The 25,954-nt window shown below is 39.2% G+C and overlaps 1 protein-coding gene across 10 annotated transcripts in view; it reads right to left on the bottom strand.

Annotated features, from left to right (window-relative positions):
• FOXJ3 (forkhead box J3) overlaps nt 1–25,954 on the bottom strand; it is a 157,249-nt gene that overhangs the window by 27,558 nt on the left and 103,737 nt on the right. For 6 of the 10 annotated variants that reach the window (XM_051856634.3, XM_089300860.1, XM_070078647.2 and 3 more), the window contains 2 exons: nt 18,857–18,940; nt 6,529–6,630 (listed from right to left, as the gene is read on the bottom strand). In XM_051856634.3, coding sequence (XP_051712594.2) covers nt 6,529–6,630; nt 18,857–18,940 — 186 coding nt within the window. The remainder of the gene's footprint in view (nt 1–6,528; nt 6,631–18,856; nt 18,941–25,954) is intronic. The other 4 variants (XM_070078649.2, XM_070078651.2, XM_070078650.2 and 1 more) reach the window with 1 other exon arrangement.

Below are 25,954 nucleotides of genomic sequence, written 5' to 3'. Positions count from 1 at the left end.
GTGAGCCGCGGCGCCGGCCCTCATACCCGCTTTGTATTCAATCTGTAGTGATGTGTTGTGTGTGTGGAAGTATGGGAAGAAAACTTGGTAAAGGGAGGGATGCTTTAAAAGAGAAACTGTAGATCATCTTCTTTGAAACAAAAACTTTAACATAACAAGTGGCTTTTTTAAAAAGATTACTTGCAATATGGAATCTGAAACCATGTCAAATATTTCAGACTCCTTGTACCTTGCATGGATCATATCTATGTATGATGTCACTTGAAAATGCTAATTTCCTAAGTTAATGCAGAACTTCTGAATGTTGTGGCATCTAATCATACAACATCAAAAAAAAATATATATATACCTGTTAACATCACCCCAGACTCATTGGAAAACCCTTTTTAAATGTAAAGCTATCAAAATCATTGTAGTGGACATAAATTTTCCAAAATTATACTTTTTGCTTGGAAATCCAAAGGTGACCATTGGCAATAGATACTGTTAACTTTTTACTTGAAATGACTTTGCCAATTTTCAAGAAAACATCTACCAAATACCCAAATAATCATTCTGAGTTCTTAACAGTGATTTATGAACACAATTGCTAAGTTCAGCTTCCAACGTGAACAATCACACAACTGCTTTTCCTTGAAGCAACCACTATACCTTGGTATGTAGAAGCACTTTGTGAATTTCCATTTCATACTGCTGAATATAAAAAAGATGGGTATTCATTTGTCCTGCTTCACCAAGGATACTCTTAAATAAAACTAGGATGAATGAAGAATTACAGTGACTACTAGTACAGTTAGTTGTCATTGCCTTGATTTGCACAGGTGCCACAAGCTTACCATTACTTGGCTTAATCAGTGGAAACTGGCCTGGCTCTATCTCTCTCTGTAACTCAGTCTTTCAAATAAATAAAATAAATCTTAAATAAATAAATAAATCTTTAGAAAAAGTTTTTGAAATTCATGCAGTTTTTTGTAATACACATTTTCCATGAACTTTTTGAATACCCTACAAATACATAATTTCAATTTTTTGAACCAAAATAAGCTTATCTTTTAATTTTCCATGACTTTTTTGAGGTCCCCTCTTTTAAGGGGAAAAAGTTTCTAATATCATAAACTCTCTACAAAAAATGGTTATCTGAGGCCGGCACCACGGCTCACTAGGCTAATCCTCTGCCTGCGGCGCCAGCACTCCAGGTTCTAGTCCCGGTTGGGGCACCAGATTCTGTCCCAGTTGCTCCTCTTCCAGTCCAGCTCTCTGCTGTGCCCAGGAGTGCAGTGGAGGATGGCCCAAGTGTTTGGGCCCTGCACTTGCATGGAGACCAGGAGGAAGTGCCTGGCTTGGCACTGCAATGCACCGGCCTCGGATTGGCACTTGCAATGCACTGGCCGCAGCGGCCACTTCGGGGGTGAACCAACGGAAAAAGAAAGATCTTTCTCTCTGTCTCTGTCTCTGTCTCTCTCTCTCTCTCTCTCTCTCTCTCACTGTCTAACTGCCTGTCCAAAAAAAAAGGTTATCTGGGCATCCAAAGACCAACTGACTTTGGAGGCTGTACATTATCACCAGCACTTCGGAAGCCCTACTCAGGCACTCTCCCAACCACGACTCATAAAGACAGCAGTTACCTTTCCCGCATTTCCTGCCATAGTAACCATTATATGGACTTCTATAGTTATTGATTAGTTTTCCTAGTTTTGAGTTATTTATAAACAGAATCACAAAATCTATGATTTCCTTTTCACACAAAGCCTTGTTTTCTACTGCATTAGTATCTGCTCTTAATCTTTATGATTTACTTCTTTCCTCTGAAAAATTCTTTTTCAATTGTGAACATCATTTATCAATTACATTTACATCCCAGATCCATCTGAAATTGATTTTTCTACATGGAAAAGATCACTTTCCTTTGATCTACCACCATTACTGAAAGACATCACTGAATTCTGTGTTTCATAAGCTTGTCTACTCTTAGGGGAATATCATACTTTCAGGTGCGGTAGGACTTACTCTTTGATATTTGAAAGTATCATTTTGGTCATGTGGTTTCCCATTTATATTTTATGATCAGCTTGTTATTTTCTATACTATACCCACTGTCCCCAACAAGAGCATCTTAGGATTTTGACTGAGATCACTTTAAATCTGTTCATTAAAATGATTAAATTTGTGCAGTTTGGGAAAACCTAACTTCTTTACAATAGTCTTTTGCATGAAAATTATGTATCTATAGTTATATCTTAGTTTTCTCAGCAACTTTTAAACAACTTTAGTTAGTTTTTAACACATTCAATACCATTTGAAGATACAATTCTAAGGATGTAATGATATTTCCTTCCTCCCACCCTTCTCTCAATCATTTTAATAGCTTTTTACATAGAGTTCATCTTTCATTTAATCCTAGGTTTTTATGTTTTTGGATACTAACTTAAAAGTTATCTTTTAAATGTATTTTTTAAAATTATTTTACTTGAGAGGCAGTTGCACACAGAGAAAGAAGATTGTCCATCTGCTGGTTCGCTCCCCAAATGGCCACAACAGCTAGGCTGAAGCTAGGAGCCAGAACTCTACCTAGGTCTCCCAAGTGTGTTGGAGGGGTCCAAGCACTTAGACCATAAATGATTGCTTTCCCAGGCACATTTAGCAGGAAGCTGGATTGGAAGTAAAATTGCCAGGACTTGAATTGGCATTCACATGGGATGCCAGCTTAACCTGCTGTGCCACAACATAAGGCCCTAAATTTTATTTTCTAATTGTGACTAATCTACAATATAATGGATTTCTAAACACTTATCTTCTATCAAGAGACCTTGCTAGATTTACCTATTAATTCTAAAACTTTCTGTAGATTTTTTTGAATTTCATATTTTAATTTTTTTTCTAAACTAATTCTATCATCTATATCATTTCTGGGACAGTTGTGATTAGTTAATTTTCTCCACATGATGGGTTATTTCTTACTACTTCTTTGGTGATTTTTTTTATTGGATCCTAGACATTCTGAGTTTAATCTTGTTTCATGACAGACATTCTTATATTCCTGTAACTGTTCCTGACCTTTTCATTTGCTGATTATAGGTACTGTGTATGCCCTTTATATTTCCCTGACTTATTTTTACTATCTTCTTCCTCTTTGGATTTGTTTTGCTCTTTTCTTGCTAGATGCTAACTCATTAACATTCAACCTTTGTTTGTTACTACATATAATTAAAGCTACTACTTTACAGGCTTTGATATGTCATATTTGTGTTTCACATTAATTCAAACTATTTTCCAACTTCTATCATGATTATTCTTTGATCTTTGGGTTATTTATAATTATACTGCTTGACTTGCAAATTTTGGAGAATTTTTTGACTATCTTTCTGCTATTATTTCTACTTTAATTCTACTGTATTGGGAAATATATTCTATATAATATCAGTCTTCTGAAGTTTGTTGAAACTTCCTTTAAGATAGCAGAGATAAGTTAAGTAACTATCCCATGCATACTTAAGAAAATGTATAATCTGTGACTGCTGGGTACAACATTCTATATAAGTCAGTTGGGTCAAAATTCCCAATTTTATGGTTCAGTCTTCTGTATCTTTAATGGGATTTTTTTTTTTTTTGGCTTGTCATTTTGATTTTTGTCTGCTTGTTCTGAGTTAGAGAGATGAATTAACATCCACCAATATAATCAAAGACCTGCCCATTTCTCCTTTCAGTGCTGTCAGCTTTGAGGCTATGTTAAACATATACAATTTAGTACTGTTACAGTTTCTTATCAAAGTGCTCTTTTCCATAATAAAACCTCTTTCCTAATAATGTGTCTTGTCCTTACATTTAAGATGTATCTCTCTTTTTTTTTAAAGATTTATTTATTTTGAAAGTCAGAGTTCCAGGGGCCAGCGTGGTGGCGTAGCAGATAGAGCAACCCCCTCCACATGGGCAGCAGTTCGAGTCCTGGCTGCTCCACTTCTGACCCAGCTCTCTGGTATGGCCTGGGAAAGCATTAGAAGACAGCTCAAGTCCTTGGGCCTCTGCACCCACAAGGGAGACCCGGAAGAAGCTCCTGGCTTCAGATCAGTGCAGTTCTGGCCATTGCAGCCATTTGGAGAGTGAACCAGTGGATGGAAGACCTCTCTCTCTGTCTCTCCTTCTCTATGTAACTCTTTCAAATAAATAAATAAATCTTAAAAAAAAAAAAAAACAGTATAGACAGCAAAGAATAAATGATTCTATTTTCAAAAAAAAAAAAAAAAAAAAAAAAGGCAAGAGTTCCAAAGAGAGGAGGAGATACAGAGAGATCTTCCATCCACTGGTTCACTCCCCAAATGGCCAAACTGCTAACTCTGGGCAAGGTTGAAGCCAGAAGCTTCATCTGAATCTCCCATATGGTTGGCAGGGGCCCAAATATTTGGGTCATCTTCCACTATTTTTTCCCAGGCCATTAACAGGGAATTAGATCAGAAGAAGAACAGCTGGGACATGAACCAGCGCTCATATGGGATGTCGGTTTCATAGCTGATGGTTTTACCTGCTACATCACAAACACTGGCCCCAAGATGTATCTCTTATAAGCAACACACTAGTTGGATTTTTTCATGTGGTCTAATAATTTTGTCTTTTAAGTAGAATATTGATTTCTCATGAATGCAATTAATTTAAGTATTATAATAATACTTTCCTTCACTCTCATCTCCTTTTCCCTTTCCGCCTACTCAGATCAACCAAAGAATTATTAGTTTTCCTAAGGCTGGTTTATTTTGGTTTGAAAAGAGAAAAATCAAATCTTCTCAGTTATCAACCTGAAAGTGTTGGGTGTTTACTATGGCTCTTTCCTTGAAAACCATGACCTATATAAAACTCCCATAGTTCTGAGACACTGCTGAATCCTGGCTAGTGAAAAATCTATTTTTTTGTCTGTGTCTAAACCTACTCACACAAAATTTCAGAGTTAGCAAATGACTTAGGTGGACGTTGTTTACAAAAAGTTGCAGTCTTGTCTGAGATTCCTCAAGATTTGGCTCCTCAAGCCTAGCTGTTTAGCAACTCCAAAGACCAGTTTCTGTTTCTGTAATTCAGTGATGGCTCCAGGCTGCTCTCTCTGTTTAGCTTCTATGCCATGCACTAAGAACTGAGCAATGTACCAAAATATTTCCAGGGCTTATCTCAAGGTGCTTCCCTTTTCTCAGGGATGCTGGCCCTAAACCCTTGTTGTTTTAGTCTCCAGCGTCCCCTTCCCTGTGTTTTTTTAGTGTGAGGGAGATGGGGGGGGGGGCGCATTTTATACAGAGAGGCAGAAGGCTATGTTTGATAATAGCTACTATATATTATTCAGTCATAAATCCCCAGCATTTCTGATTCCTGTTTCCTAATAATGACAATTGTCTGTGTTTAGGCCTTCAGTATCCCTTTAGGCTACTGCAAAGAGCAGATTTAGATATTTCTGATTCTAACCCATCCATTTCACCTGAAATTCTCAAGTCTAACCGGGTATCATTAGAGATTATACTCTTAAGGAATAAATTTCTGGGCTCTATTCATAAGGATAGAGTAACTGATTTGGTAGTACTGCAGCAGAATCCCAGAATTAACACCACCACCAAACACATGCAATACATGTTCTTCCCAAGTGTGATTACGATGGAATCATTCCATAGATTGCTATATGGGAAAAATCATTATTCTATACCTTACCTGCCAGTTTACTTTCTAAATTGAAAACCTGATTGTATGACTTTGGTTATTCACTATTATTACTTTTTACAAATAAAAGATGTTATGAGTACTCTATCAGTACAACAGTTTACTAACATGTGTTAGTATTCAAGTGTGTAGATGAGCAAAACAGCAGAGTGAGAAACAAAGATAAAGCAAGTACAAGCCAGAGATAGGCTGAAAGCTAGAGGGAGAAGGTAAGAGCAAGACTGAAAGCAAACACTAGGTATGAGATGTATGGCTTTAAAGTACTTGTGGTATAGGGGAAGAAGTTCACAAAAATTAATCCTGCACCTCTCAGATCTTTTTAGAGTTCTGAAACATGAGATTTAAATCATCTTTTCCCACTAGGTATCTAATGACGTGGCACAGAAAAACTCTTACATCACAAAAAATGCTGCAGACTACATATCCTGTTTCGAGGATAACCTCCAATCCAATGAACTCCTAAAAGACTGTTCAAATTATTTATGTTATTGGATTTTGCTAACTAACTGAAATTTGACAATCTTTGCTTAAATCACATATTTAAAGGAGTAATCAATGGTTCTGAAATAAACTGATTCAATAAAATGATGACTCAGACATTCTATCAATGGGAACTGGGGGAGTTAAACTTTTAAATTAGTGCAGAGCTTCCTGGCAAGCACCTTTAAGTTTATCCTGAGAAATATTTTCTTCTAATTTTTGTATACCTCAAAACATTCTGGATTCAGCTTTCAAGCTGTCACGGATAGCGTAGACAATTCAGAACTCTATTGTTATTATAAAGGCAAATTAAATGTATTACTCAATGACATTTCAAAATGTTTAAAAAAACGGAATTACTTTGTTAGTCACAGTGTTGATTGCCAGAGTTGGAGAGGCACTTCCCGAAATAATACACTCCATTCCCAAAGAATCTGAATCTATGCTATATGGAGTTGAGGCCTAAAATACAAGAACAAAATAAATAATTATTAGCTCATATATATAGCAACTTTAACACAGTCTGAAGGGATTTTAACAATTTCTCTAATACTGTTTTATGCTTTCTTTCTGAAAAGAACTTAAATCACCACTGAAATGTCTTCTAATATGATTATATTTTGGTATGCAACTGATGTGACATCACAAAGCTCACATCGCTATGTCCTAATAACTCTTTTAACTGGTTGTAGGCATAAATTGCAAACTTCTGTAGTAAAGATTGCTAATGGTCCTCTAATAGCCATTTTCCCCTTCTCCCTTTCAGTTACAGAACTCTATAGTTATCTGCTCATGGTTAACTAGCTACAGACTAGCTTTTCCAGACTCATCTGCAGCTAGTTGTGGCCTTAGGACGAAGGTGTGGCCAACAGGATATGAGCACAAGTACAGCTTCAAGGATCATGTCTCTGAAGAAAACATGTTTGTCCTGCATTCTCTCTTTCCTGTTTATTGCAAGCTGGAACACCGATATGGTAGTGGTGGACTTGCTTAGCTATAAAGCTGAGGGCAATACCCTCAGAAACACTGGAAAAACAAAATTAAAAAGAACCTAAACATCTGAATAACCTTACAGAACAAAGCTATTTATCTGAGTCTACCAGCTCAGATGTCTATCTCGAGAAAAATCTCTGGTAATCCTTCAATTAATCCTGTCAATTGTAGTTTTATTTTTCTTGCATTATCTGCTACAACAACTTTACAATATCCTTAAAAAAAAAAAAAAAACACTTCACATGCATTGCATGCATTGTTTATAGAACTGAAATGGGTGTCAAAAACAATTAGGGGGGCTGGCGCTGTGGCATAGTGGGTAAAGCCACTGCCTGCAGCACAGACATCCCATATGGGTGCCAGTTTGAGACCTGGCTGCTCCACTTCCAATCCAGCTCTCTGCTGTGACTCGGGAAAGCAGTGGAAGATGGCCCAAGTCCTTGGGCCCCTGCACCCTTGTGGGAGACCTGGGAAGAAGCTCCTGGCTCCTGGCTCTTGATCGGCCCAGCTCCAGCTATTGCAGCCATTTGGGGAGTGAATCAGTGGATAGAAGACCTCTCTCTCTCTGCCTCTGTCTCTCTGTATCTCTGCCTTTCAAATAAATAAATCTTTAAAAAAGATTAGGTTTTTGGCATTTAGCATTTTGAATATATACATTGTAATAATTCACCTCTCCCAATTTTACTGCTTTAGTGACTCTTCAAAAGTTCAACTTCAATGACAAAAGTTGAAGAAGGGCAAGTATAAATATATATTCCATGTATATTCATTTCTCCTCTGGCAAAAGATATTTGTCCCACACATGATACCAATTGAACACACTTTTAAAAATTTTATTTTAATTATTTTGAAAGGCAGAGTTACAGAGAGAGAGAGAGAGAGAGAGAGAGAGAGAGAGAGAGATTGGTCTTCCATTCGCACCAGTTCACTTCCCCAAATGGTCCAACAGCCAAGGCTAGGCTGGGCGGGAAGCCAGGAGCCAGGAGCTTCATCCAGATCTCCCATGTGGGTACAAGAGCCCAAACACTTGGGCCATCTTCCACTGCTTTCCCAGGTGCATTAGCAGGGAGCTGGATTAGAAGTGCAGCAGCTGGGACTGCAACAGGGGCCCATATGGGATGCTGACATTGCGGGAGACAGCTTAACCCATTATACAATGGCAGCCCCTGAACACATATTTTTAAAAGATCATATTGAATGAGCAAGAGAATGAATGATTTCACGGAAACAAATTTCTGACATCAATCTATTTATTACTAATTCCTCAGAATGGTTTATTCACGACTTAACCTAAATCAACTTCCAGGCAGTGGGCAGGGATATTGATTTAAAGTTGAGAAAACGAAAAGATCAGAGACATCCTTGTAACCTACAACCCAGTTCACAGCTGCTGGGTAGTCAGGAGTGTGAGATGAAAATAGAATAAGGTACACAAATAGAAGTGGAAGAACTGCAGAGACAACGTGGTTTATGCCTCAGTTTGGTGCCAGTCAACGTATCTATTCAGAAAGCTGCAAATATCATGTTTTCCTAATTCCACTCAGTCATCTCAATCCAAACTAGAGGTTCACAAATTCTCCTTCCCACAGGTAGAAACAGGGAAGCTTGTGTTGTCTGGTTTCATGCAAATTATCCCACATTTATGCTTGTTTCCTCATCTATAACAGGAAGACTATGTCACTTAGTTTAAAGCTCTGTTAAGAATACTGTGAAATAATTCATTTAAAACACTGTGCACAGAACCTAAAACACACAATAAATGCCAGCCACTGTGCTAGAGCACAGCTGCTGCTTAAGCAAGGGCTGCAGAGATGAAGGAATACTCCACAATGATTAGTGAGAAAGGACACAGCTTCGGTAAAAGGCACTGCACTCCCACAAGTTCATGGATTCAACTGCTGTAAATTTTAAGTCTTTTAATTAGGCGTTCTTTCATAGATAATTCAGTTTGTTTCAATAAAGAACACTTCATTACATGATCTGATATTTTTATATATAGAATATGTTTTTGGTAGGTACTTTGATTCTATGTTATTAATAGGCAACAAGTACTCTAACTAGTAAAGTCCGTGGATCTAAGCTTCCCAAAATGTATTTAGATAACAGTTAGCACTACAGTCATAAACCCAAAGAAAGTATCAAAAAACTTAATCTGTGAAACACCGGTTAGCATGTTAAAGATCACTTCTGGAATTTCCTCTTATTCCCTGACAAAATCCCACCAATTCAAGTTCTAATTTCAGAATGGTAGTGGGGAAAAAGCAACTTCCTGAGGATTCTGAATGGTAAGTAAAATAGATTGTGAAGAGAAATCAAAACTTGCAGACAGATTAGGGCGCTGGTGAATTTCCTGTTTTGCTGCACCTCTGTCCCAAGGTTGGCCAGCAGATGTGGACTGTAGACAGCTAAAATTGCCTTTTCTGTCAGGAGCAAGTAAGGAAGAGTTCAGGTAAACACAGCCAGCAACCTGAGCCGGAAGGGATATACCACAGGGTAGAAAGTAAAAAAAAGATCCCATCATCTGGCTTACCCTGAGCCATGTATATACAGATCAGCATCAAAGCAGAAGCTTAAGGAATCAAATTGAAATTATAATCACTGCCCAATGAAGGTGAGAAGAAGAGCTTACAGTTTGAGTCTTAACATAGTTAAGTGCAAGGTAAAATAAAAATATCAATATTCATAGAGATTGTAACAAAACTCAGAATCTATCAAATATAACATTCACAGTATCTAGGCTACAATACAAAATTACCTGACATCCAAGTAAAGGAAAAGGTACCCATTCTCTATAGAATCTACAGACACCCATTCCAAGAAGATGGACAAACTGGAATTATGAGATACAGATTACAAAGTAGCTATTATAATTGGGCTCAATGAAATAAAGATTAAAATTTTTAAATGAAAAAAACCTGAAATCTCAGTGAAGAAATAAAAAATATTTAAAAAGAACAAATCAAAATACTAGAACTGGGGCCGGCACTGTGGCACAACAGGTTAATGCCCTGGCCTGAAGCGCCAGCATCCCACATAGATGCCGATTCTAGTCCTGGCTGCTCCACTTCCGATACAGCTCTCTGCTATGGCCTGGGAAAGCAGTAGCAGATGGCCCAAGTCCTTCGGCCCCTGCACCCATGTGAGAGACCCAGAAGAAGCTCCTGGCTTCAGACTGGCGCAGCTCTGGCCATTACGGCAAACTGGGGAGTGAACTAGTGGATGGAAAATCAATCTCTCTCTCTCTGCCTCTCCTCTAACTCTTTCAAATAATAAATAAATCTTAAAAAAAAATACTAGATCTGAAGAAAACTTGAAGAACTATATATATAATTACATATATATAGTTTTCATATATATGCGTGTGTGTGTATATATATATAAATATAAATATATATATATATGGAAAAATGGGTTAGTGCCTCAGAAAGCTATGGGATAATCTCAAAAGGTCTAATGAATATTTTTGATTTCCAGAAAGAAAGAAAGGGGCAGAAAACATATGGAACAAATAATGACTAAAATGTTTGGAAATGTGGTGAGAGATCAATCTACAAATCTGGGATATTTAGTGAACCACCGTAAGGTTAAATTCAAAGAAAAATCACACTTAAAATATAAACAAACTCCTTTTTTTTTTTTAAAGTTTCGTTATGAAATTTAATGCCTCTTTTTTTTAAAGATTTATTTATTTGAAAGTCAGAGTTACACAAAGAGAGAGGAGAGGCAGAGAGAGAGAGAGAGAGGTCTTCCATCTGCTGGTTTACTCCCCAATTGGCTGCATCAGCCAGAGCTGTGCCAATCCGAAGCCAGGAGCCAGAAGCTAGCTTCTTCTGGGTTTCCTATGCGGGCACAAGGGCCCAAGGACTTGGGCCATCTTCCACTGCTTTCCCAGGCCACAGCAGAGAGCTGGATTGAAAGTGGAGCAGCAGGGACCCAAAACAGTGCCCATATGGAATGCTGGCACTGCAGGTGGTGGCTTTACCCGCTAGGCCACAGTGCCAGCCCCAAATGAACTCTTAAATATAGAAAACAACCACAGCAAAACAGTATCAAATACAGGGAAACAGTGATTGGAAAATGACTGGATTTCTCACCAGAAATAATGGAGGTCACAAGACAGTATCTTAAAAGCGAAGAAAGTGCCACCCCATTCCTACCGACAAAAGGTCGATCCAGACTATATAGCTAATGAAAATACCCTTCAAAAATCAAGGCAAAATAAAGACATTATGAGAGAAAGGAACACCAAGTAAACTTGTTTTCAGGAAAATGTGCACTAGAACAAAGTTATTTAGTCCAAAAGGAAATTTTAACAGAAAGAAAACACGACTTTAGGAATGACAGACATTTGGGTAAATATAAATCTATTGCTTTTGCTGTCTAGTAAGCTTTACAACTCACATAATTATTTAATGTAAGCATTTTCACCCTGTCCTGTGAGATTTACAATGTGTGCAAACTTGATACAAACATGGGAAGTGGCAAAGAGGACCCTATGTGATTGGAAGACTTTTACATATTATATGAAGTGACACAATATTAGCTCTGCAAAAGGCTTGGTATCTTGAAATCTTTAGATAGAAAACAGGAACTATGGAAGGAGATAAACTAAAAAACACAGAGGTCAAACAGAAAACAAAATGCAGACCTACTCAAATATATCAATAATTACATTAAATGTTAGTATAAACGCTCTAATGAAAAGGCACAGATTGTCAGAGAGCTCAAAAAATAAAAAATAAGAAAGCAAGACTCAGCTAAATGAGGCTTACCAGAGTCATAATTTCAAAAATATATATATAAGGAAGAGATTATGAGAGGGAAGGAAAGGGAAGAGACAATCTGTTTCTATTTGCAAATGACGTGATTATTTATATATAAAATCCTAATGCATCTTTCACCAACTATTATAAATAACAAGATCATAGGATAGAAATACAAATTAGTTATAATGGCATAAATAATAAAAATCCATTTATAGTAGTGTCAAAGATCAAGTATTCAAGTTTAAATCTAATGAAACATGCAAGTCCTCTACACCGAAAACTAAAATTCCAGTTTCCTGCTAATGCACACCCTGATAGGCTCCAGGTATTTGCATCCCTGCCACCTACACAGGAGACCTGGATTGGGTCTCTGGGCTTTTGGTCTTAGCCTGGCCCATACTGGGGGACATTTGTGAGTCCATCAGTGGATGGAAGACCTCTTTCTGTCTATCCCTGTCTCTCTGAATTTCAAACAAATAATAGATAGATAAACATGTTTTAAAACAAAATAGGCAAAAAAAAAAAAAAAAAAAAAAAAAAAAAAAAAAAAAAAAAACCAGAGGAATGAAGGGTTTGAAAATGCATTCCAACAGTGGAGGGGAAAAAATATAAAACAGAAGAAAGAAAAACACATGGTGAACACTGTCAGAACCTACCCATAATCACTCCCCATCCCACCCTCATCTCTACACTCTGAAGACTGCTTATTACTACAAGTATCTGCAACTCTGCCTGAGGGATTTTTCTGGCTAAGAATTATGCTTTGGCTTTTGTGCAGGGTAAGGCCAGAGGTACTGAAAAGCTAATGCCCCAGGAGGCATCACTCAATTAATAAGCCCGAAGAGGTGATGGAAAAATAATCCACTCAAGTACTCTAGGGTTCAAAACTGCCTCCCAGGGTTCCCAGAACTAAGCTCTAAATGTTCACACAGTGAGTTAATAACACACTTTATTGGCTTCTTCCCCAGCCTACCTTAGTGCCCTCACTTTCCCAGGATCTCCACTCAGATAATTTAACTACCTGTACTTAATTAATTCCCGGTCTACTTTTGGAGAACCAAACTATGGCAGATACTCTTTCTTTTCTTAAAAGGAAAGCCTCCCAGAACAGACAGGAAATCTTCCTTTAACATAAAAGTTTTCAAACTTTTTGGTCTCAGGATCCCTTTACATTATTAAAAAGTATTGAAAAGCCCAAAGAACTTTTATTTATGTAGTTATGTCTATTGATATGTAACTATCAGCAATTAACACAGGTATTTATTAACTCAAAATATTTATAAACACATCACGTTAACGTAATTTATTTCAAAGAGAGAGTGGGGAGAGGGCAAAAGAGAGGGGGGGAAGGAGGGAAGAACAATTTTTCCATTTACTCGTTCACTTCCTAAATACCTGCAACATCCAGTGTTGGGTCAGGCCAAAGCCAGGAGCCTGGAACTCACACTGGGTCTCTCATATGGATGGCAGGAACCCCAATTCTTGAGCCAATAACTGCTGCCTTAGAGGGTATGCATTAGGAGGAGTCTGGAATGCACTGCAGAGCTGCAGGGCCACAGAACTAGCTTCAAATCCAGGTGCTCCAGTAAGACACAGGCATCGCAAGCAGAAATTTAATCACTGAGCCAAACATCAGCCCCATAAATATTATAATAATAAGTAAATTATCTAAAACAAACAGAAGTAGTGAAAAGAATGACATTATTTTATAAAATTTAAATGGCTCTAGTGCTTGGCTCTTCAGAAGATAGCTGGATTATACTGCCTGCATTCACTCTATGGCAAAAACACAGGCCATGTAACCTCTAAAAAAATTGTGAGATCATAGATTTGTCTTTTTTTAAAGATTTATTTATTTATTTGGCAGAGAGAGAGAGAAAGAGGCAAGCAAGGAGGGAGAGGTCTTCCATCCACTGGCTCACTCCCCAAATGGCTGCAACGGCCAAGGCTGTGCCCATCTGAAGCCAGGAGCTAGGAGCTTCTTCCAGGTCTCTCTCGTGGGTACAGGGGCCCAAGCATCTGAACCATCTTCTAGTCCTTTCCCAGACCATAGCAAAGAGCTGGATCAGAAGTGGAGCAGCCAGGACTCAAACAGCACCCATATGGGATGCTGGCACAGCAGGCAGCAGCCTTACCCACAGCCGGCCCCAAGATCATCATTTTTATTATGAACAAGTTTTTGATCTCATGCACTCTCTGAAAGTCTCCCACACCAAGAACCACTGCTTTAGGATAACAGGTTTCTATAAGCAAAGAACATTAGAAAATAGCCATGACACATTAATAAAAAAAAATAGGGGGAGGATCAAAGAATATGATTGTGTTATTATCAACATGGTAAAAAGAGATAACCGATACTGTAATTAGGAGTATTTGCCTTTTCAAAAAAAAATTTAAGAAAAAAAATCACCATAAACAGAGGATTCTTCTATTTCTCGATACTGAAACTCTTCAAGTAATTTAACTGCATGCCAGTCTTTGAAAGATGCCACAGGTAACATCCAGCTAATTCTGCTTTTCTTTATTCTAAGCAGCTTCCAGTAGACAGAGCACTTTCCATTAATAAATAAGCAGTATTTGTCTATCTTTAGGTTTAATTGAATAGGTGAGGCCAAATTAAAAATAGAAAAGCAAAAAAGGTCAGAGAATATTTACTAGTAAATACAAAAACAAAACTAATAAGACAGGAAAAGTAAAAACAAGAAATTACTGTCTCTCATGAATTCCATGTTTAGCCATAATGACCAATTAGATCCTTGCACTTTGGGAGTATTCTTTTTTACCACCAGTCTCTCTTACATTCTCAATCCTACTCATCTATTCTGTTTTTGTTCATTCATCAGGCCTCAAGTGAAACATCCCTTCCTCAAGGAGACTTTGAGTCTGTGAGACTTTCTGTTCTATGGCCCCACAGATCTCAAGACCCTTACCATTAGGGTCACCAAATGACACATCACCTAAATGCAATTTTGAGAATGAATGGGCAACTAGTAATTATGATGACACAACAATAACACTAGGAAAGTGTTGTCACCTTATCTTATCGGTTTATCTTCCCTGCTTGATTAATAGCTTCACAAGAGGGGCCGGCTCTGCTGTGCAATGGGTTAATGCCCTGGCCTGAAGCGCTGACATCCCAGATGGATGCTGGTTCGAGACCCAGCTGCTCCACTTCTGATCCAGCTCTCTGCTATGGCCTGGGAAAGCAGCAGCAGATGGCTCAAGTCCTTCAGCCCCTGCACCCACGTGGGAGACCCAGAAGAAGCTCCTGGCTCCTGGGTTCAGATTGGTGTAGCTCTGGCTGTTGCGGTCAACTGGGGAGTAAACCATCGGATGGAAGCCCCCCCCCCCCTGTAACTCTGACTTTCAAATAAATAAATAAATCTTAAAAAAATAAAAGTCAATCACACATGCTGCTTTCTCCCTTGGAATAACCTTTATTATTTTCCATGCAAAAGTCACTTACAGGGCTGGCATTGTGGCACAGGGGGTAAGGCTACCGCCTGCAGTGCTAGCATCCCATGTGGGTGCCAGTTGGAGTCACAACTGCTCCACTTCCGATCCAGCTCCCTGCTGATGTGCCTGGGAAAGCAGTGGAGAATGGCCCAAGTGCTTGGGCCCCTGCACCCACAAAGGAGACCCAGAAGAAATTCCTGGCTCCTGGCTTCGGATCAGCGCAAATCCGGCCGTTATGGCCAATTGGAGAATGAACCAGCGGATGGAAGACTGCCTCCCCCCCACCCCCCCGCCTCTCCTCTCTCTGTGTAACTCTGACTTTCACATAGATAAATAAATCTCTCTGGTAATTTTTCTTGACAGCCTTCTCCGTTTTATCAAAAACTCATGTCTCTTAAAAAAAGTGTGAAATATTTTAGTTTATATATAGCTTATATATAGTTTACACAAGGACAAAGGAATTATGCACTTCAAAAATTTTAATACAGAACTTTTAGAGATATCAATATATTTAACGTACTCACTTAAAAGGCCTTTTGTCTTTTCAAAGTTGTCAATTTATGGGTCATGTTTGGTTTCTGAAAAAACTTTAAATGTCTAAAGACCATTACTTTGTGTTCAGAACCATTACTATTTAACTGTCCTAGGCATTTCTTTGCTAAAACCCAATGGTTACTTAAAATATAAACCCCATTTAACAAAAATACTACTCATATATAAACTGTTACCCAACTTCCCAAAATAAACTTCTAAATGACATTGACACAACAGTCCATCAAGGCAGAAAATGACATTCTGTAAGAACACCATCTTTCAAAATATTTGTTAAATAGTATCTGTCCCTCTGATTATACATGTCCTGTTTACAGCTGGAGTCCTTCCTTAAGTCTCTTGCCTACATTGGTAACCAATACACAGCTCAAGCCAAAATAAGTTATCAGTACTACCAAATGAATGTTCTGGTACAAATTGGAAATTGTATGATATGTTTACATTTTATACTTAAAATGAAAAAAGCAGTACAAAATGAATATAGAAAATATTTCCAAAATGCACACTCAAAAACATGTTTTTTAGACTTTTGTTATACAACTGGCAATTTAATCTTAGAAAAAAGGTTAAGACTTTTCATAATAACCAAGACTGCTCTAAGAACTATGAAACAAGGTAACAATTAAAAGGCAGGTTTAATATCCAAAAGGAATGTACAGCTGTCAACCCAACTAACAATTCCAACTTCCAAAAATAATTCAAGTTCCCAGAATTTCAAAAGAGAACAAAATAAAGACCACAATTCCCGAGACTTTCAAACTGTATGTACATCTTTTCCAAGTTGTTACTGCTATGGGTTAAACAATATGGATTTCCCCCCCTTCCTTCAAATTCTGGCAACAGATGCTAAATGCTTTGAACCCCTATTTTCACACAGTCTATATGCTAAGTCTGCTTTAAAAGGGGGAGACGGGAGGGCAGCTGAGATTTCTTCCTTCTCAATCCACTTCATACAGTGCTTGTTAACATCTCATTCTTAAAACTGTCTAGCTTTGTTACCAGAAGATGATGCCATCAATAATAAATTTTAACTTCTTAAGCTATGGTTTGTATAAAGTCAAAAACTGCTCTGGCCTCAGAGTTCATCTTTAATTCTATACAGCTTGATAAATGGCTTACTGACTTCCCTCTGCTGGCTCCAATAAATCTGCCTAAGACCCACTACTGCTATACCTCATGGATGTTCATCCTTTTTTTAAGATTTATTTATTTATTTGAAAGTCAGAGTTACACAGAGAAAGGAGAGGCAGAGAGAGGGAGAGAAAGAGGCCTTCTATCCAATGGTTCACTCCCCAAATGGCCACAACAGCTGGAGCTGTGCCGATCAAAGCCAGGAGCCAAGAGCTTCTTCCAGGTCTCCCACGTGGGTGCAGGGGCCCAAGGACTTGGGCTGCCTTCTACTGCTTTCCCAGGCCATAGCAGAGAGCCAGATCGGAAGTAGAGCAGCCAGGACTTGAACTGGCACCCATATGGGATGCTGGCGCTTCAGTCCTGGGTGTTAACCCGCTGCATCACAGCGCTGGCCCCGGATGCTTGTCTCTGAGGCTCAGAAGTTTTACCTCTCTACCAGGAAAGGGCACAGATTACATTCATTGGACCAAACACTCAGTTTCCTTCACTTACTCTATTCTCTTTGTTATGGTTTATTCTGCAAACATTTCATGACATCTATTGTAAGTTGTGAAACACATTAACACTAGAAATACACTGTCTCTGCTCTTGAGACATTTTCAGTCCAGTGAAGGAGACAAACACAGAAAACAATTTCTCTAAGTGTAAGTAATTTTATAAGAAATTTCTACAAGAAAATTCTGTAGGAATAAAAATGAAACACAAGGCTTCACAAAGTGGTTAACATTTGAAATGGCTCTTGAAGAACAACAGGGTAAGATGGCTGTACATTTTAATAGAGATGCTGAGTAAAGTTAAGACCTAATGGCAGCCAAAGTGTTCACTAAAATTTATTTCAGGATTTCATTAATAGCTCTATTTCTACTTCATTCTTGGATAGTAATATTAACTATAAATTCATAAGAATTACAACATATACACACTTGGAGATTTTGTGTACAGAGTGACCATCATATGGATAGAAGCAGGAGAAAGGCCAGCGCCGCGGCTCACTAGGCTAATCCTCCACCTTGCGGCGCTGGCACACCGGGTTCTAGTCCCGGTTGGGGCACCAGATTCTGTCCCAGTTGCCCCTCTTCCAGGCCAGCTCTCTGCTGTGGCCAGGGAGTGCAGTGGAGGATGGCCCAAGTACTTGGGCCCTGTACCCCATGGGATACCAGGATAAGTACCTGGCTCCTACCATCGGATCAGCGCAGTGCACCGGCCACAGCGCGCAGGCCGCAGGGGCCATTGGAGGGTGAACCAACAGCAAAAGGAAGACCTTTCTCTCTGTCTCTGTCTCTCTCTCACTATCCACTCTGCCTGTCCAAAAAAAAAAAAAAAAAAAAGAGAAAGAGAGAGAGAGAGAGAGAGAGAGAGAGAGAGAGAAGGAGGAAAACGCACTTTGAAGACAATGAGGAAATTCAATGTAACCAAACTGATTATCTGTAAGAAGGAAATACTTGTATTATACAAAACTATCCTCAATGTTGTTAAATAAAGTGGAAAGAGTATCAAATTAAAACTCCAGAGACTGGACTCAAATCTCAGACAATAACTATGCCCGAGTTATAACAAAACCTTTTATTTAATTCCTCAACTGTCCAGCTTATTCAAAGAGTTAAGATTAAATAAAACAATGGCTTTGAAAAGTGCTCTGAAAAACATAAAGTGCTATTCAAATAATTTTACTTTCATTATGTTTGCATTTACTAAATTGGAAAAGAACTTTAGAAAGCTATATTTCTGATACATTTAATCCATTGTTCTAAATTTATGGTTAAAAAAAAAAAAAAAACAATAACTTTTACCCGTTCTACAGATCGTGCCCTCTTCTTTGGCCGAGTAGGCAACGCATCTTCTTTTGGATTGGTGTCGATCGCCCAATAGGACCCCTAAAGGTAAAGAAATAAATTATATTAATAGTATATTACAGCAACCCTGTAACATCAAAATGGATTTTTCTCATCCTTGGTTCCAAAAGCAAACATTTTGCAAATAAAATAATGGAAAAGCAATGTAAGAAGAAATATGAATTCTGAATGCAGGAAAATTAAGTTTAGGCAAGTGAAGAAAAAAAGATCATTTGCAACTAGATAATTAAAGAGGATGAAACTATAAGCTGAAGAATTCATGTCCAAAAACTTCTGTCATAACCAATTAAGAAGAAAAAGGAAATGATCAACCAAATACATTTTAATAAATGTTTGTAATTGAATACATAGTGATACTTGCATTATATGACATTAAAGTCCAAAAGAATTTTATATATAAAGATACTGTAGTTTTTGTATCTGGGATCTCACAAATATAAATGATAAGTCAAACAACATATGAAGACAAACTGTTTAAACACATTTTATATAAGGACATTCTGAGAAGCAATGATCTGTGTATAAATCTTTTAATGCTTACTCTGTCATAACAAATACTTATTTTCTCTTACTTTTGATATAGGTTCTTGCATCATTCACACAAAACACTGCATTTAGGGACAGACATTTGGCACAGTGGTTAAGACAACTCCTGGGATGCCTGGGTTCAGGTCCTGGCTCCACTTCTAATTCAGCTTCCCACTAATGTTCAACTTGGGAGGCAGCAGAAGGTGGGTTGAGTCCTTCAGGCCCTGCCACGGCTTCTGCCTGACCCAGCCTTGGGTGCTGCAGGCATCTGGGAAGTGAATCAGCAGAAGGAAGATGTCTGCCTGCCTGCTTCTCAAAAAAAAAAAAATAAAAGGCAAATGTACTGAGTATCTACGGTGTTCTAGGCATTAAGAAATTGTGACTCCTTCAAAAATACTTTGAAAAGCACAGATCATTTAGTTTGCACATCTAATACTAAGAACAGGAGACCAAAGTTCAGAAAGATAAAGTGGTTTGCCCAATGAAGGATATGAGAGCCAGGACTAGAAACAAGGTATGTAGATATATTTTTTTTTTTAAGATTTACTGGGGGCCTGCGCTGTGGCATAGCGGGTAAAGCCACCACCTGCAGTACTGGCATCCCATATGGGTGCCGATTCAAGTTCCAGCTGCTCCACTTCTCTGCTATGGCCTGGGAACGCAGTAGAAGATGGTCCAAGGATGGCCCCTGCACCCACATGGGAGACCCAGTAGAAGCCCTTGGCTCCTGGCTTCGGATTGGCGCATCTCTGGCCATTGCAGCCAATTGTGGAGTGATCCAGCGGATGGAAGACCTCTCTTTCTCCCTCTCTCATCTCTGCCTCTACTTCTGTAACTCTTACTTTCAAATAAATAAATGATTTATTCACTGGCAGAGTTAGAGAGAGAGAGAGAGAGAGAATGAATGAATGAATGAATATGAATATCTTCCATCTGCTGGTTCACTCCCCAAATGGCCACAATGCAATTGGCTGGGTCAGGCTGAAGCTAGGAGCCTGGAACTCCATCCAGGCCTCTTATGTGAGTCATAGGGGCCCAAGCACCTGGGCCATCTTCTGCTGCTTTCTCAGGCCCATTAGCAGGGAGCTGGATCAGAAATTGAGCAGCCGAGGCTGGCGCTGTGGCACAGTGGGTAAAGGCGCTGCCAGCAGTGCTGGCATCCCATATGGGCGCTGGTTCAAGACCCAACTGCTCCACTTCCGAACTAGCTCTCTGCTATGGCCTGGGAAAGCAGTAGAGGACGGCCCAAGTCCTTGGGCCCCTGCATCCAGGGAGACCTGGAAGAAGCTCCTGGCTCCTGGTTTCAGATCGGCGCAGCTCCAGCCATTGCAGCCAATTGGGGAGTGAACCAGCAAATGGAAGACCTCTCTCTCTGCCTCTCCCTCTCTCTCTGTGTAACTCTTTCAGATAAATAAATAAATCTTTTTTTTAAAAAAAAAGAAAAGAAATGGAGCAGCATAACTAAAACTGGCACTCATATGGGATGCCAGTATCACAGGCCAGCTTAATAACGCTGACCCCAAGGTCTTGATTCGTAACTCTTCTTTTCCTCAATTATTCTGTTTCCCTCCCCCCACACATATATTTAGGGGAGGGGATACAAAAAAAGGGAATCAGAAAGGAAAAAGATAAGGGAGAGATAATTCAAGTCAGAAACAGGGATACAATATATATTTTAGTCCTACAATTAATCCCAGTGGTAGTATTCAAATACAGTCTTTGCCTGTAATATCTTCATTAATCCTTCTAGGATGCTTTGTCATGAAACATGACGATGAAGCAAAATACAGTTCTCATACATCCATCTTCACACTCAAGCCCAATATGAATTACTATTGTTTCCTGAACATACCATGTCATTTCATGCATCTATGCCTCTCCTACATGTTATTTTTGCTACTTATAATAGTTACCCTATCAATGACAAATTCATGTTCCACCTTCAAATTTTAACTTAGATATTATCTAATTCTTTTCTCATCTCCAGCCATCAGCATTCTTTCCCTCAGCAAGATTTCTATACTTTTTATATGTTTAGATCATGGGCTGGCCTTTATATTACTGTTTCGTTTACAGGTCTATATTCCCTTCTAGGCTATGAGTTCTTAAGGGTAAAAACTACTTCATTCATTTCTATGTCCACAGTGCCAATCACCATTCAGACACAGAACAACTACTCAACAATTTTTTGATATCTGAAGGAAAAAAGGTTTTTCAAGAAGTATGCCAAGAATGCCAGCATACAGGGAATGATGCCTGGTCTCTCAGATCCTGGTCCATGCAGTTACCTAACCTTTGCATTTATCATCCATCCAGTACAGCAGTATTGCTCTGTGTTCTCTTTTCAGAGGTCACTTCATCTCAGTCAGTCTACCAGATCTGATAAACTTATCAAGAACCATGTAAAATGTAGTTGATATGGAAAGTAAACAATAAAAATGAAAACCGTATTAATGCCACTACTAAGACCACTGGTTGCTATTCTCGCCTTGTCTTTTATACTACTGTGTCTGTTTAAGTGTTTACAGAAGGTGATAATGGAACGAACCAAGGCCTTCACCAAAAGGGAGTTAACCAAATGCTACTACAGGGATATACTCAGTTCCCCACCCAGGAGACAGCAGCTTGAGACATCGCCCCATGTCAGCAGGAAGTAGCTCTAAAGGCAGATCATCCTCCCTCTACCACTCCAGGACTTTTGGGGCTAATGTAATCCCATACAACTCTTGCTTTATTAAAAGGAGGGGGGTTATATTAGTAAAATGGCACAGTCCTATCTATGGCACGATTTATACCCCAGACACCATCCTAGGCTCTAGCCCCCAGCACCGTGGCTGGAAGCCAGGTGACCCCATGGCCCAACCACCAGTATCAGTTCTACCCCCATCACAATAGGATTCACTGCTCCTACTTGCCTCCCCCCCCCCCCCCCGCAAAATTTCAAGAGGACTTGTTCCTGAACAGGTGGCTCTCATTCTATCTCCTGATCTCTTGATCTCTTTCTCTTGCTACCCTTCTTGATCTCTGTCTTACACTCTCCTTCTCTTTCTTTGCACCTTCCCTCCGGTCTGTCAAGTTTCCCCCAATAAACCCTTTCCTTTAAAAAAAAAAAAAGAAAACCATACACATTTTAGTATATACTAATTTTTAATGAAACACATGACAATCCTATCAGTTGACATTCAAGTCTCAATTTTATGTAAAAAGACACTACAGTTTATACACTGTGGAATCTCACAAATCTAAATGGTAAGTCAAACAACTTAAATGCTTAATTCATGAATGGGTTCAGCCAGCAAGTTTCAAAATAAACAAAGTGCAAAAAATTTAAATTATGTTCTCTTAAAAATTGAAGGAAAAAAACAAGAGGGCATACCAAGAGAAACAGTTTAAAATATTAACACTGTTTATGGAAATGATAAATTCCATACTTCTCCATTTTCTTTTTGTTTCTTAATGCATTCCTTTAAAATATAAATCTGTTGGAGATGGGAAGGGAGAAAAAGCAGCTTATCTTTGCTTTTCCTTGCTATATATACAATGTATCTCACAAAAACCAAACTGCCTTTTATATAGCCAATCAATAAACATGCTTAATCCAATTTCCTCAGAGAGTAGAATCTACTGTTTTACAATCATGTGGAACAAGTAAGACAAGACAGTTTAGTCTGGTTTCATTTTTATAATAAACTTTAAAGTGGGGTCAGTGCTGTGGCATAGCAGGTAGCCATGGTAAGACCTGGGCAGATTTGGAGCCAGGAGTCGGGAGCCTCTTCCTGGTCTCCCATGTGGGTGCAGGGGCCCCAGCACATGGGCTATCTGCCACTGCTTCCCCAGGCCATAGCAGAGAGCTGGATCAGAAGAGGAGCATTTGAGACACAAACCGGCATCCATATGGGGTGCTGGCACTGCAGCTGGAGGCTTAGCCTACTGTGCCACAGTGCCATCCCCTTTACTTTCTATCTTTATGAATTTGACTGCTAAAGGTACATATCATCAGAATCATGCTATATTTGTTCTTCTATAACTTATCAGGTCTTCAAGGTTGAACCATGTTGCAGCATGTATTAAAATTTCCTTTTTAAGGCTGAATACTATCACACTGAAATGTATTAACTACAGCTTATCCATTTATTCATCAGTACACATTTGAGTGGCTACTGTAAATTTAAATATTATTTTTAAACACTAATAACAAACGCCCTAGTGGGTGTGAAATGGTTATCTCACTGTGCTTTTGGTTTGTGAGGGAAAATTTAAGGTCCTTTGACCCAAATCTGTGATTTCACAGATGGAGCTCAGAGACAGAGGATTTCACAGCCTCTTTCGTGAATCATTTTAATCATTAGTGTTTCACGTTTGGGTGTTTGGTGTTTTCTGAGTATTTAATGGATAGCAATATGCCTATGAGCAGATTTTTTTCCCTTTGTTGACCTCTTCATGACAAGCCAAAGCCAATCATATTTTGTGTGGAATAAAACATACATATCTTAAGAGTTTTATTGAAATGCTTGACGAAGAGTCCACTCTAGGGGCCGGCGCTGTGGCGCAGCGGGTTAAAGCCCTGGCCTGAAGCGCCAGCATCCCATATGGGCACCAGTTCTAGTCCTGGCTGCTCCTCTTCCGATCCAGCTCTCTGCTATGGCCTGGGAAACAGTAGAAGATGGCCCAAGTCCTTGGGTCCCTGCACCCACGTGGGAGTCCCAGAAGAAGTTCCTGGCTCCTGGCTTCGGATCGGAGTAGCTTCAGGCGATGCGGCCAACTAGGGAGTGGACTAGTGGATGGAAGACCTCTCTGTCTCTACCTCTCTCTGTAATTATTTCAAATAAATAAAATAAACCTTAAAAAAAAAAGTGTCCACTCTAAAGTTTGGACATTGAATGGTTTTCAGATTAATACACATGTATACTCCATCCAAAACAAAACCAAGCAGCTCCAGCTGTTGCAGCCAGTTGGGGAGTGAACCAACGGATGGAAGACCTCGCTCTCTCTGCCTCTGCCTCTCCTTCTGTCTCTGTGTAACTCTGACTTTCAAATGGCCTAACAAGGCCATTTGCGAAGCAAACCAGCAACGAAGACTTCTGCTCTGTCTCTCCTTCTCTCTCTGTAACTCTGCCTTTCCAATAAATAAATCTTCTAAAAAAGAAAGAAAGAAAATTCAACACTCTGCCTTTTCCAAGACTTGCTATTTAAGTCTTTTCAATTAAAGCCACTCCTGTGATATATACAGATCAATCTCAGTGGTTTCCATATGCATTTCCCTAACCAATAAGGTTGGGCATCTTTGTATATATACATATATATATATACACACACACACACTAATTTGATATCCACAAATCATGTTTTGTGAAGTGTCTATTCATATATTTTCCCCATGTTTTACTCGGAATTGTAAGAATTTTGACTACCTGTGTTGTAAGAACTTTTTATATAGTCTGAATAACAACTCCACTGACAGACATGTATTGTGAATATGTTTTCCTGGTCTGTGGTTACCTGCATGATGGTAGCTTCTACAAAACAAAAAGCTTTTAATTCAATAATGTCCACTTTATCAATTTTCCTTTCATGGTCTCTTTTTATTTTTTTTAAAGGCTAACTCCAGAATGGTACATATTTGCTTCAATGTTTTTCTTCTGGAAATTTTATAGTGTTAATTATTTTTATGTTGAGGTCTCTGATATACTTAATTTTCTGTAAGTGTGAGTAAGGATCAATTATTAGTTTTTCTTCCATCCAGATATACAAAACTCATCTTGAAAAGATCATATTCTGGGGCTGGCACTGTGGCGCAGCGGGTTAACGCCCTGGCCTAAAGCACCGGCATCCCATATGGAAGCCAGTTTGACGCCCAGCTGCTCCTCTTCCGATCCAGCTCTCTGCTATGGCCTAGGAAAGCAGCAGAGGACGGGCCAAGTCCTTGGGTTCCTGCATCTGCATGGGAAACCCAGGGGAAGCTCCTGGCTTCAGATTAGCGCAGCTCCGGCTGTTGGGGCCAACTGCGGAGTAAACCATTGGATGAAGACGTTTCTTTCTCTCTCTCTGCGTAACTCTTTCAAATAAATAATTAAATCTTAAAAGAAAAGAAAAAGAATCATCATATTTTTTTTTTGTTGTTTGACAGGCAGAGTGGACAGTGAGAGAGAGAGAAAGGTCTTCTTTTTCCGTTGGTTCACCCCCCAATGGCCGCTGCAGCTGGTGCACCGCTCTGATCCGAAGCCAGGAGCCAGGTGCTTCTCCTGGTCTCCCATGCGGGTGCAGGGCCCAAAGACTTGGGCCATCTTCCACTGTACTCCTGAGCCACAACAGAGAGCTAGACTGGAAGAGGAGCAACCGGGACAGAATCTGGTGCCCCGCTGGGACTAGAACCAGGGGTGCTGGGGCCGCAGGCGGAGGATTAGTCTATTAAGCCGCGGCGCCGGCCAATCATCGTATTTTTTTTTTTTTTTAAAAAAAGATCATATTCTTTTCTCGGTTGAATTAGATTGGTATCTCTGTCAAAAT

Source organism: Oryctolagus cuniculus, chromosome 7 (genome assembly GCF_051225735.1).
Source record: "Oryctolagus cuniculus isolate XC-2025 breed Fujian yellow rabbit chromosome 7, ASM5122573v1, whole genome shotgun sequence".
NCBI lineage: Eukaryota > Metazoa > Chordata > Mammalia > Lagomorpha > Leporidae > Oryctolagus > Oryctolagus cuniculus.
This window is presented reverse-complemented; position numbering and strand designations above follow the sequence as displayed.